The sequence below is a fragment of the Diceros bicornis genome, chromosome 13, assembly GCF_020826845.1.
Source record: "Diceros bicornis minor isolate mBicDic1 chromosome 13, mDicBic1.mat.cur, whole genome shotgun sequence".
NCBI classification, from domain to species: Eukaryota; Metazoa; Chordata; class Mammalia; order Perissodactyla; family Rhinocerotidae; genus Diceros; species Diceros bicornis.
The window spans coordinates 51527330-51540016 of record NC_080752.1 but is presented as its reverse complement, the minus strand read 5'-3'; the positions used below and the strand labels follow the sequence as shown (position 1 = coordinate 51540016).

The window sequence follows — 12687 nt, the reverse complement described above, 5'->3', positions numbered from 1 at the left end:
ACCAGGACCCCTAACCCCCTGCTTGGAGGTCACCCTGGCGTTGCCTCTCCAGGCTGCTCCTGCCCCTGCACCCCCACTCCACCTTGCGACTCTGGGTCTAGGACACAACAACAGCTGGGAGGGTGGGGCCAAAGCTGAGCACCCAAGGGCTTCCCCCACACCCACTCCCCCAAGCTCTCCTAGAAGCCATCTTCTCAGCCAGGTGGTTTCCTATGCTCAGCTCTGGTCACAGGGCAGAAAAGGGGAACAGCCCAAACCCCACCCCCAGTGCCACCCCCTCCCCACGCTGCAGCCTCAGGACTCTAAGCCCTCTTATAATTCTGCTTCCCAACCTTCCCCCAGCCCCGTCCACATGTCCACAGCCTCTCAAGGCCTGGTGGCCCAAAGCCTCAGTATGGATGCCTCTGCCCCAAAGGGACTGCGCACTCTCGGTGGAAATGGGCAGGTCCCTGGTGCACACCTGCTGACCTTCCAGCCCCCACAGGCCAGCTCAGCCCCAGCAAGACAAAGACCATCACCTCTTAAAAGGGCTCATATTGTACTTTATTGATGGGTTAAGGGAGGCAAGGACTTTCCACTTAAAATATTTAACATTACACCTGTACGCACGCATACACACGTCCCCGCACCCTTGGGGGACTCCGAATACAGAAGAAGGGGGAGGAAGAAAGGGTGGGGGCACAGGGCCCTTGACCCCCTGCAGGGGCAATGGGCTAGGCAAACAGAGTGGGACAGAAGGTGGGTTATTAAGAAGCATCTTGCTTACTGACATGAAGCCTCGTGCCCTCGAGGGAGCACGGCCGAGGCCTCATTGGCTTAGAGGAGGGGCCCTTGGAGGGCAGGCACACGGTGCCCAACTAGCCAGCCAAAGCCGGCATCCCAGGGACGGGGCGGAGGTGGGGGGCCATGCACAGGGCCCCCAGCCCAGGCCTCTGTTCCCCCTGCCTCCCTCCCCGCCCTCCGAGAGAAAGGAGGGTTTGGGCTTCAGCCATGGACCGACGGCCGGTACTGGCAGCGTCTCCTTAAACTACAGAGATACAATGTGTATCAACAGGGCGATCGTTCCTGACCTGCGCGGGCGCACAGCGAGAGGCACCACGCGGGCCAGGACCAATCCTACAGTATCTTTGGTTTGTGGGTTCCCTTCCCTACTTTAATCCTCCCTCTGTGCAGCCTCCAGGGTGGGCCTCAGGGCTGGGAACGGGCTGCCCAGCCTGACGGCCCCCGGAGGCTGGAGGTACTACCCAGGAGGGCCACCAGGGGCACTTACTCACTGAGGTGCAGAGACTTGTAAGAGAGGATCTCGGCCGCCAGCTGCTGGGGGTCCAGGAGCTGCGGGAAGCGCCCCATCACGGCCTCCACCAGGTGTGGGGGGAAGACGCCACACAGCTTGGTGTACACACTGGCTCGCTCCTTGCCCAGGCCACCTGCCCCGCCCCATGGGCTCCTGTCAGCCCCTGGGCTGGACACCTGGGACTCCTGCAGGACTGGGGTGGGAGGGGGCAGCTGGTAGGGCTCAGACCAGTACTCTCGAGGTGGGAAGGCAGCTGGCGGGGGGCCATAGTCGGCAGGGACACTGAAGTGGCCGGCACCCATAGCCCGGCCAAAGGCAGAGAAGGCTGGAGTGGCTGGGAGCTCAGCCCCGTATGGGTTGTAGCCAGCATAAGGGCCCCGAGGTGGGCCTGGCTCAGTAGGGCCTCCTCCTCGAACCCCCCACAGTTCTGACATCTGGCTCTCCAGGGAGCCGATGCCCGAGTCCAGGCAATCCTGGGAGGTGTACGGCAGAGAATCCAGGGTCTGCGGGAACCAGTCTGTGGGCCCGAAGCTGCCGCCACTGCCCCCACTGAGTGGGAGGCTCCTGCCCGTCGGGGCAAAGGTCTGTGTCAGACCCTCTCGGGGGGGCCCTGGGGATGCCTGGGCTCCCAGCTTCTTCCCATCCAGGCTGCACTGCTCCTGCTCTGTTGGCAGAGAGCCAGGATGAGATGAAGGTGAAGGCCGCTGGCTACTTCTGTCCTTGCCCGGGGCCCTAGGGGGTGACTGCAGGGCATTGGCACGGAGCTCGTCAGCCACGGAGCGCTGCGGGCGGCTCGGCCGCTCGGGGTGAAAGAATCGGCACTTGATCCCATAGGTGCACTTCCTCCCTGGAAGAGAAGTCAGAGGGAGCCTAAGCAGGGGAGCTCTAACCAGAGGTGGGTGGGGAAGGGGGCGGCTCAGGAAACTCGGGGTTGGGTGGACCCAAGAGGAGGAACTCAGGGCGCAGGCCAACTTAGGCGAGAGAGGAAGGGGAAGGAGTGAGGAGGGCCGTGGAGGGTGGAGCTGGGTCTCTTACCATAGGGACATGGCTGCTTCCTGTGCTCGGCTGTGAGTGGCTTCTTCCGCAGGAAGTTGTCCAGGCTTGGCCCGTGACGGCCCAAGGGGTCATCAGGGGGCATGAACCTGCAGAGTAGGAGGGAGACGTGAAGGAGGACTTCCAAGTGCTGAGGAGGGGGCCAAGCCTCACTAGGAGGAACAGAAGGTGGTTCCTAAAACTGATGCCCGTCCAGCAGGTGGGATCCCTGGGTGGGGTGGCCGCAAGGGAGGGAGGGAGGTCTCAGTCCAAAGGGCCACAGCCGTGGGCACCTTTAGGGCACCTCTCGTGCTGGGAGCTCTCTGAGGCCTTAGGGAGGCCAGCAACCTGAAAATGTGAGTCTAAGTCTGCGTCCACTGGCCTCCGGTCAGAGACTCAGTGCTGGGAACTGGAGAGGCTCTCTTGGAACCACCAACCACATCCTGCTACATCCTACTAAATGCTACTGCTCCGTCCCCTAAATTAAAAACCCCCAGGGGCCGGCCCCGTCGCTTAGCGGTTAAGTGCACATGCTCCGCTACTGGCGGCCTGGGTTCGGATCCCGGGCGCGCACTGACGCACCGCTTGTCTGGCCATGCTGAGGCGGCGTCCCACATACAGCAACTAGAAGGATGTGCAACTATAACATACAACTATCCACTGGGGCTTTGGGGAAAAAAAGGAGGAGGATTGGCAATAGATGTTAGCTCAGAGCCGGTCTTCCTCAGCAAAAAGAGGAGGATTGGCATGGATGTTAGCTCAGGGCTGATCTTCCTCACAAAAACAAACAAACAAAAAACCCAGCCCCGGCCAGGTCCCGGCCTGACCCTTCTTATGCAGTGCCATGTCCATCTCACTCCCAAAGCTGCCTGGGTCCAAGGTTGCGGACCCCCTGCAGAGCTCCCCCCAGCCCTCCCAAGGGCACCCCTGGTTTCCTCGGACCCCAAGCCCATCTGGTCCGTGCTCAGCGGGAACATACTTGTCGTTGACGAAAGAGTACATGAGCAGCCGCTCCTCGATGAAGCGCTTCCATTCCTGCCGCTCGCCCTGCAGGTCCCGGTACGTGTCATTGGAGACCACGACCCCGTCGGACTCGAAGGCCAGCTTCACGATGAAGCGGTCGTCGTAGCACACTACCCGCTTGCCGCCCACGCGCCGCGACGGTGTGAACACCAGGATCTTCTTCTTCTCCAGCTCCCGCAGGATGTGCTGGTCTGGGAGGCGGCAGGGGCACAGTCAGGGCCCAGTCTGGACGCAGAGCCAGGCCCGCAGGACTCCCTAACCTCCTGGCCAGGCACAGGGGCTCTTATCTCCAGTTCATGAGGGCAGGGAGCGGCTCTGCTGAGACCACCGCCCTCGCCTGGGCCTGTCACATAGTCTGCTGCCTGGAAAACAAGAACACCTGGGGGGCCTGCAGGTCCCACTCAGCAAAGGCTCCCGAGCAGAGCTGGGCCTTCTTCTCCCCTTCCGGACGTCAGGCCTGCTCAAGGCAGAGGTGGCCTTGGTTGGGTTCACCTGGCTTGTCCCGTAGGGGTCTGTGAACGAGCCCCAGGGACCAGTGTCTTGCCCTGTCCCCTCAGTAGCCAGGACAGAGCTCCCAGAGCCCATCCAGAAGGGGCCACTTTTCCTGGAGCAGGTGGCCCCAGCCAGCCTGCTCCCAGATCTCAAGACTTCTAGGGAAATAAACTCGGTTTTGGGGCCGGCCTGGTGGCACAGCAGTTAAGTTTGCACGTTCCGCTTCAGCGGCCCAGGGTCCGCCGGTTCGGATCCTGGGCGCAGATCTACTCGGTGCTCATCAAGCCATGCTGAGGCGGCGTCCCACATAGAAGAGCTACAACTCTTCAACTATGATATACAACTACGTACTGGGGCTTTGGAGAGCAAAAAGAAAAAGAGGAAGATTGGCAACAGCTGTTAGCTCAAGGCCACTCTTCCTCAAAAAAATAAACAAATACACTCGGTTTTACTCCCAAAGGTTGGGGGCTCTTGTTAGAACGATGGTAACACCCAGCATTTACTGAACACTTAACCATGTATTAACTCATGAGGTCCTCACAATGACCCCGGGAGATTATCAAACCCCCACCCCATGTCTCAGACAAGAAGCAAGTGGCTCAGAACAAGAGAACCAGAAGGGACAGAGCCAGGATCCCAGAGCCCACGGGCTCAGCCAGTACGCTATGCTGCCCCTGTGCCACTAGGGGAGTGGAAAGAGCATCTCATCATTAGGTGAGGGAGGTGGCCGGGACTCGGAGGCAGAGGCTGCAAAAGGTGACCTCCAATGACCCCCGTTCAGAGCAGAGATGCTGAGGACAGCAAAAGCTGGGAAAAGAAATGCTGGTCCCTGCTGGAGGCCTAGAAGTTGTCCGTCATACCCAGAGGGTCTCTCTTGGGAGAACCAGGCCTCCTGGGGCAGTGGGACCCCCCCAGCCCCCTGCCGAGATGCCACTCACCTGTGATGGGCACATCGGGTCGAGGCTGCTCCTTTCTCCAGGACGGTACAAATACAGTGATATCTGTGTGGCCCCGCTCCAGAAACCAGTTCACCGCCAGCAGGATGCCCCGGCAGGAGAAGACCTCCTTGTTCCCATGGCTGGGAGGGAGAGGAGGGACAGGGTCAGCCCCGAGGGTGGCCAGCCTGCTACCCACTAGGCCTGAGCAGGAGGGAGGTGGGTGGCACTCCAGCCCCTGCCCCACCAGCCTGGGTGGTGGAATGGCTGGCTCAGCCCACTGCCCTCTGGCTGGGGGCCCAAGGCCTATGTTCCCTGCCGGTTCCCACAGTGCCCAGGATGGCCAGACCTGGGACTTTCCCTGAGGTCCCACCTCCCGACAGTGAGGAAACGCCCAGGAATCTGGCAGCACCCGCTCCCCATGTGGGGGAGGGTCAGGCTGCTTGCAACACACCTGGGGGTGGGGGAAAGGCAGCTGGAGACTTCTGGTTCCTGCTCCACCCGGGGGCGCTGGGACCACAGGGACAGACTACACATGCATACTGAGTCACGACCCTCCCTCTCCCGCTAGGCATGAGGGCGGGGGACGCACCAGCCCCGGCTACGGCTAACTGAAGAGAAACCAGATTGCTCCAGATTAGAGCTGGATTACAATTCAGTCCTGCACGAACCCCAGGGGCTGTGACCTGAGGGTGAAGGGGAAGGAGCTGAGATTCCAGCCTCCGACACAGGGCAGGCAGTGACCAGTGGAAGCGGCCGCTTAGGGGCCTTGCCGTTGAAAAGTGAAAGGACACTGCTTTTCCTCCCAAGACGGCCAATTCCCCCAAACGCTTGGACCACCCATCCTCTCCTCACCCCTCTGGGGAGGGTGTGACCCAAGGCAGAAAGATGGCCTGGAGGACACCGGGCACCCTGTTAGCCAGAGAGTGGGGAGATGGGACATCCCACTGTGTGGTCTGAGGACCAGACCTCACCCCACCCAAATGCAGCCGGATGCAGAAGCATGCCCTGAGGTGCTGCTGGGTTGCTCTGGCTCAGTCTCTCTATCTGAAAAATGGGGCCGGTCTGCAGTCTCCTTAAGAAGGCCCCATGTCAATGGAACAACTTTCCTGTTTGCTTGAGGCCAAAGACAGTCCCACCAAGTGTAGGTTCCAGCTGGCTTCGTGGAAGGATGGGAGGGGGACAGGGCTCCTAGGCAATACTGGGGGGTCCCTCCCCAACAGCCCCGCCCCTCACAACCCCTCAGTGAACAACGCAGACTCTCATATTTGGCAAATAAAACAGAATCAACGTTACGCAAAAGAGGCAAGTCCATGGTCGACCACATCCTGTGAGTGGCTTTGGAGGGGTGACAGCTGGAGCCCCAAGAGAAGGTAGAGAGGGAGGCAGGGCAGCTGGGGGGGCATGGAGGCTGTCTGGGGGTGAGGCTGGGGCTCCCGGGTCTGAAGGCCTCTGTAAACTGTAGGGGAGGCAAAGTCCAGCCTGAAGGCAGTGCTCATCCCTGCCAGGTGGGGCCTCCCGGGCGTCCGCCAGCCGCTTATAATCCAAGTTAACATTTACTGAGAGCTGTGAGCCAGGCCCTGATCTAAGTGCTTAACTGACTCATCAGCAAGCCTCTGAGAGGGTACTGTCACTAAAGGCCCCTTTCCCCTTTATTCAGATGGGAAAACTGTGGTCCACAGGGGGCAGCTAGTAGCCCGCGTCACACAGCAGCAATGGTGGAAAAGAGATGCAAACCCAGAGCCTGTGCTCATAACCACCACAGGTGTTGATGCTCAGATCAGTACAAAGACAGGTGCCAACCCTGATGGCGGGGACAGAGCTCCTAGTGGAGGCCAGGCGCATGGCACACCTCCTTGCTCCATCCTTAGGAAGCTAGCCACAGTGAAGGAAACCAAGGCTCCGAGACTCATCTAAGCTCCCCTGGCTAGTGGTAAGACAGAACTTGAACCCACATCTGGGGGCACTGGATTGCCTTGCTGTCCCTAACAGCAAGACCAGAAGTTTATTTAGGAGAAAAAAAGCTGTCAAACTTGAGTTTGAACAGTGTTAAGAGAGAGCAGCAGGCTGGGAGCAGGAAAAATGATGCACCTAGAAAACGCCTGCTCCTCCTTCAGGACCCATGTGAGGTGTCACGGCCTCTGAAAAGCCTTCCCTGACCTTCCAGGAGGGGTCAGGTCCCTGGTCTGTCTTTACAATGCCCAGTGCTTCCACCATCACATTACTCCCTTCCCTGGGCCTTCTGCTCTGTCTCTCCAAGACTGTGGGGGTGGGTGATCATCTCCGCTTGGCTCCCTGTCTCAGGGGTGCAGTCTGCACATGCATCCACCTGCCTCCTTCTGTACGCACATGTGTACATGCATATGCCCCATCCTAGGCCGGCATCTGCAGGCCCTGGGACTTCATGGAACGCCCTCTGGGCATCAAAAATCCTGGCTGGGGACAAGTCTGCTCTCAGCTGCCCTAGACCCCAGAATGTTCCCTAGACAGGTGGTCAGAGCCTTATCCCTGGCAGAAGGAGAACACACATATATTCTAGTCCCTCAAGTCGAGCCCAAATACCGCCTCCCAGGCTGGGAGTCTCCCTACAGCTAACTTTAGTCCCTCTCTTTGCAGTGGAGGAAGCTCTGTTGGCACAGGAAAACCAGACACCCTCCCACTCCCACCACAGTCCTGCTGCCCCTCAGCCTGGCTAACTAGACACTGGTGAGATGTGTGAGTATGTAGGAGACTCCAGCTCAGCTGCTCCCACCCTAGGACAGAGGGCAGGGCAGGGCCAGGGTACCCAGGTGAAAAGATCTGCCCGGGGTTGGGCCCAGCTAGTGGAGAAAAATTCCCTTAGAAGGAAACAGAGGTGAATTTCCCCACGATTTGCATATGGTGGGGGCCGGCCCGCCTGCCCTAGTGGGGGAGGGGGTGGCAGGGCAAGAACCCAGTAGCAGCTGAGACAGGAAGTTCAAGGCTGGAATTCCCCTCCTGCTACTGCCCCGGCTCAGAAAGCCCCAGCGGCTCTGCTCCTCCAGCCACCATCTGCCCCTCCTCCTTCCCAGGCCCCTCCCCCTTCTGCTGGGATACAAACACACACAGCACATGGTTCCCCCAGGGGCTCAGCACTCCAGCCCACGCCCCAGCCACCAGGAAGGAGTCACAGACTGGACCCAACTCCTTGCCCAGCCACACACTGCTGGAGCCTGAAAGGGGACCCTAACACTCAAAGCACATGTTTCGAGCAGCTGCCAGTGGCATGTGGGAGCCAGCTTTCCTCAACCTCTCACCCAGGCTCAGCCCATTTCACAGATGGGAAGACTGACCCGAAGGTGGCCAGCAGAGGGCCACCTGCACTCCTGCTGAGCAGGTCTAGGACTAGCCAGACAGCTGATTCTGCCCAGCTGGGCCAGGAGTGGGAGGGGCCAAGGGCATCCAGGCCTCAGGCAGCACACCTTGGAGATCCCTCAGGGCAGCCAAGAAAGGAGCTCTCCCCACTCCCCACCCCATGTCTGGGGTCTCCCCGTCCACACCCACAGGAACTTTTCCTTGTGAATGATCCACCCAGCCGTGACTCACCAGCCTGCCACGGAGGGACTGGGAAAAAGCAGGACTAGAGGGCGGAGCCCGGATTGAAGGGAGGTCTGGGCTCCCTGGGGTCAGTGGCAGCCCTGGCCCCACCCCACCTCATTCCCTGTGAGAGCCTGCATGGTAGGGGTGGGATACTGGGGCTGAGTACTGGCTCTGGCCCCAGGAGAGCCTCTACAGCCCAGTCCAGCCCAGGTGGCCCGAGCTGATTCAGAGGGACCTAAGTTACAGCTCACATGAAGCCAAAGCATCAGGCCACCTGCCCAGACCACCCAGGTCACTCCTGGTCACAGCTACAAAGGCCACGGTAGCTGGGCCTGCTTCCATGGGAGGCCAGGTCTGGGACAACAAGGCCTCAGAAGCCCCAGACCCTGAATAATAGTAATAATAACAACTTCTACTACTGTTTACCAAGCACTCACTCCGCACAACCACTACCTGAGGAGGCGGGGGGCTGGTCTTACAGACAAGGAGAGAGGCCCGGAGGGGTTAAGCGACTAGCTCCTCCATGAGTGAGCGGGAGGCCACAGTCTAATCCTTGCACTCTACTGCCTCATGTCACAGGAGAGGAACTGAGACTGAGCGTGCTGGCCCTCAGGGAGAAGCAAAGAGCACAAGGTGAGCCCTGCAGACACAAGGACCGGAGTTCGAATCCTTGCTCCACTACTTGCCAGTAGTGTGACCCTGAGCAAGTCTTTGAGCCCCCGTTCTTATCCCTAGAACATTTGCAACTCACTTCCAAGAAGCCATGAGGATTTAGGGAGCCTCCTGACACACAGTAGGGCCTCAGTAAAGGGCTTGCCCTTCCTCTAGACAACCTGTGAGAGGAGATCAGACTTCCTCCCAAGGTCCCTCTGCCAGACATGCAGGGACACAAGGCCACCACTCCCCGCCGCTGGCCACGGTCTTGGCCACACAAGTGACACGTACCTCATGGCCACATTGCTCCCGTCGATGACCACGGGCCGCAGGTCACTGCCCTCCTTGTCCTCCTCTGGGGATGAGGGCTCCAGGGTGGGAGCCTTGGGGGTGCCCCCACCCCGGGGGACCAGAGGGAGCTGAGGGCAGGGGTCCGATGAGGCCTGGCGCTCGCGCTCGGCTGCTGACCCATGTTTCACCAGCTCGCCCAGCACTGTGTTGGTGTCCGCCTGGACCCCCAGCTTCTGCAGGACACTGTGGATCTGAGTGGATGAGTAGCCTAGCTTCCGGAAGAAGTCCACCTTCATCTGCAGCTCCGCAGCTGAGGCCTCCTCAGCGGTGGGCTCCTGGGCTGGCCTGGGGGTACCATGGCAGCTGTGGCTGTCTTCAAGTTCCCACAGACTCATGGCTGGGCTGGCTTCTGGGATGGGCCTCTCTCAACTGGCCACTCACAGCTCAGACTCACGGAATGCACCTGTCACAGCTCCTGTAGGACAACCAGTTACAAGGGTGAGGGATAGGGAATGGCTCTCTCTCCCACCCCTCTCCCGCCTCCTCCCCACCCAAGAGAATGTGGCAACACTGACTAGTGGCACTATGCAAAGCCACCGTCATGTGTTACCTCTGTCAGTCCTCTCAAAAGCTCTCCCAGCTAGAAATCATCACATCCCATTATATAAAGGATGAAACTGAGCCACAGACATTAAGAACTTACTCAAGGTCATCCAGCTGTTGGCTGGTGGCGCAAGGATTTGAATTTAGGCAATCTGACTCCACTTCCCAACCCGCCCCCAGCCCCACGCCAACCCAGGGGACCCAGAAGTCCTGGGAGGCCTCAGAGGACCTGGCCGTGCCCCCACAGCTGGGGGCGGGGCTCTCAGGTGGAAACCCGGGTTGGAAGCGCGCTGGCGGGGGGCGGGGGCTTCCCCGCTGAGCCCATCGCCTCCGCCCGCCCGCCTGCCGCGCGCTCGGAGCCCAGGCCCCGGAGTCGCAAAGCCCGTGGCCAGACTCCCGGACCGGGGGAGGGGAAGTTTCCGGGGCGACCCATCGGCGAGAAAAGTTGCTGGGAAACTCTGGTTGGCCCTCGCGCTCGCTGACGCGGAGGCTGTCCCGGCCCCGAGCCCCGCGCTCCCCCTCTAGACCTCGGTCCCCCTTCCCCCAGGCTCCCCCGACTTGAGCTAAGTTGGGGAGGAGTCCCGAGGACCCGCGAGGCCGGAGGGGACCCGCCTGACGTCCCTCCCCCTCTGGTCGGTCCCGGCCGGAGTCCTCCCCACCCCCTCCTCCGCCCGACCCCGAGGCCCGAGCCCCCGGCCCGCCGCGGCCAACTCACCTCGCCGTGTGCCAGCCACGGCCGGCGGTGTCTCCATGGGGCCGAGTCCCGGGGGCAAGGCCGACGGCGTCTTTATACGGGCCGGGTGGGCGGGCAGGTGGTGGTAGGGACCATGACGCGGAAGCTGGGCAGGGGCGGAGACAACCGGCCCGGGCGGCAGGGGGCGGAGCGGCCACCGCCCCTTCCTGCTCCGCCCCCGCGGCGCCCCGCCCCGCCCGCGCCTGGGGCCCCGCCCCCGCAGCCCGGGCGCGCCGGCCCGGCCTGGCATCCGCTCCGGGGGCTTGGGGCCGCAGCCCCGAACGCGTGTCTCGAGGCCCAGGTGGCCAGAGGATCTGGAGGGCGGGAGTGCACGGCCCGCATGCGGAAGGTAAACACAGGCTCAACTAGGTACGCGCACCGAGTCAGGCACCGACTGCCCCAGGTGCGTACAGCGACACAAGAACAGGTACAGCCAGGTACGTTCAGACCTAAGAACGCTGGACAAGTTATGCCCCGACTGACGAAGGTGCAGTCAGGGATGCAGTGGGTGAATCAGGTGCACAGAGCTTGGTCTACACACTGCTGGAGGTAGGTCCATGGTTATAAAGACAGCTACACCCAGACAGGCGCTTTTCAGATGGAGACAGGAACACTCAGCAGGTACACCGTGACTGGGCAGCGACACAGAGGTGGGGCCACCCCCAAGGCCAGGTACGCTTTTTCTGAAATAAGGACCTTACCAGGATAGAAAGGCCGGTCCGACCAGCTGATACACGACGACGGAGGGGGAAAACCAGGCAAAGGAGGTATGTTGAGGCCAACTCCCATGTGAGTGTTCACAGATGCTCTCCTCCACAGCTCAGGGTGCCACCCACCGCTCCATAGGGATGCTTTAGGTTCCCAGGTCAACAGGCATGATCCCTCACTTGAGCCTGCACCTTACAGTGTCTACCCATGGACTTAGGTGAGGAAGATAGAGGTTATTATGTCATTTCACCCTTGACAAGCTCAGAAAAAGCTTAACTGTCCCAGCTGGAAGGACTTGGAATCAGGACCAGGAGCTCCATCCCAGGGCACTAGGTGCCACCACTGCACTTGTGAAACCACCAGTGACCTAGGGCCGAGGGGAGACTCTTCTGGTGGAAGGATCAGGCCTGGCACCTGCCCTCAAGTGTGCATGTCTGTGTGTGAACACAAGCAACACAGAACCACAAGCTAGAGGACGAAGTCTCGGCAGTGTCACTGGCTCACTTTGCAGATGGGGAAACTGAGGCCCAGAGAGCCAGAGCACTCAAAACTGGGTGTTTGTTGTGTTGCAATACTTCACTGACCTTTTCTCTGCCTCGTAGGAATTAGTGTTACAGCCTCAAATTGTTTATTGTAAAAGACACCATATACGCTATCCATGTACAGCTGAAGGATACTAGTAATAATAATAAAACACCCACATTTCCACCACCCAGCTTAGAAAATAGACCCGTGCCAGTACCTTCGAGGCGCTCCACATGCCTGCATGCAACCTCCTGCCCCATCCCCAAGAACCACTTTCCTGAATTTTGTTTTAATTGTGCTCATCAGCTCCTCGATTTTCTTTTAGTTTTACACCTATGTATGAATCCCTGAGTAATATATTACTTAGTTTTGCTTTTTTTTTCACTTTGTGCAAATGGAATCATTCTGTAACTATGTGACTTCCTTTTTTTCACACAGCACTATGTTTTTTTAAATCCGTTTCTGTTGCCTGTGTGCCTATAACTTATCTACTTTACTATTGAATAATATTCCATTTTAGGAATATACCACTAGCTATGTATCTGTTCTCCTGTTGTTGGATGTTGTTTCTAGGATTTTTTTTTTTTTTTGCTATTACAAAGAATGTACATTAAATATTCTTATAAATATCTTAATGCAACTGTAGAGTTGAGGAAGCAGACGCTGACATTCAGAAAGTTGAGGTCACTTGCCCAGGGTCCCAGAGCTGGTGGACCTGGAATGCACAGGCTCTCTCCGAGGCGTACCTCTCCACGTTGATGCCTGCTTGTTCCAGGAGGCCACCGAGGACCCCAGGGAGGAGGGAGCCTGTATTTCTAGTTGGGTCCTGAAGCTGTTCC

General features: G+C 59.3%; 1 protein-coding gene across 1 annotated transcript; it reads right to left on the bottom strand.

Moving 5' to 3' along the window:
- Positions 1-521: 521 nt before the first annotated feature.
- Positions 522-10683, bottom strand: ZC3H12A (zinc finger CCCH-type containing 12A). The gene is made up of 6 exons (XM_058553715.1): positions 10598-10683; positions 9280-9754; positions 4780-4919; positions 3306-3540; positions 2330-2436; positions 522-2141 (listed from the first exon to the last, which is right to left on the bottom strand). Exons 2-6 carry the CDS (start codon positions 9672-9674, stop codon positions 1267-1269), a joined length of 1752 nt encoding a protein of 583 aa, XP_058409698.1. The 5' UTR covers positions 9675-9754; positions 10598-10683; the 3' UTR covers positions 522-1266.
- Positions 10684-12687: the final 2004 nt, after the last annotated feature.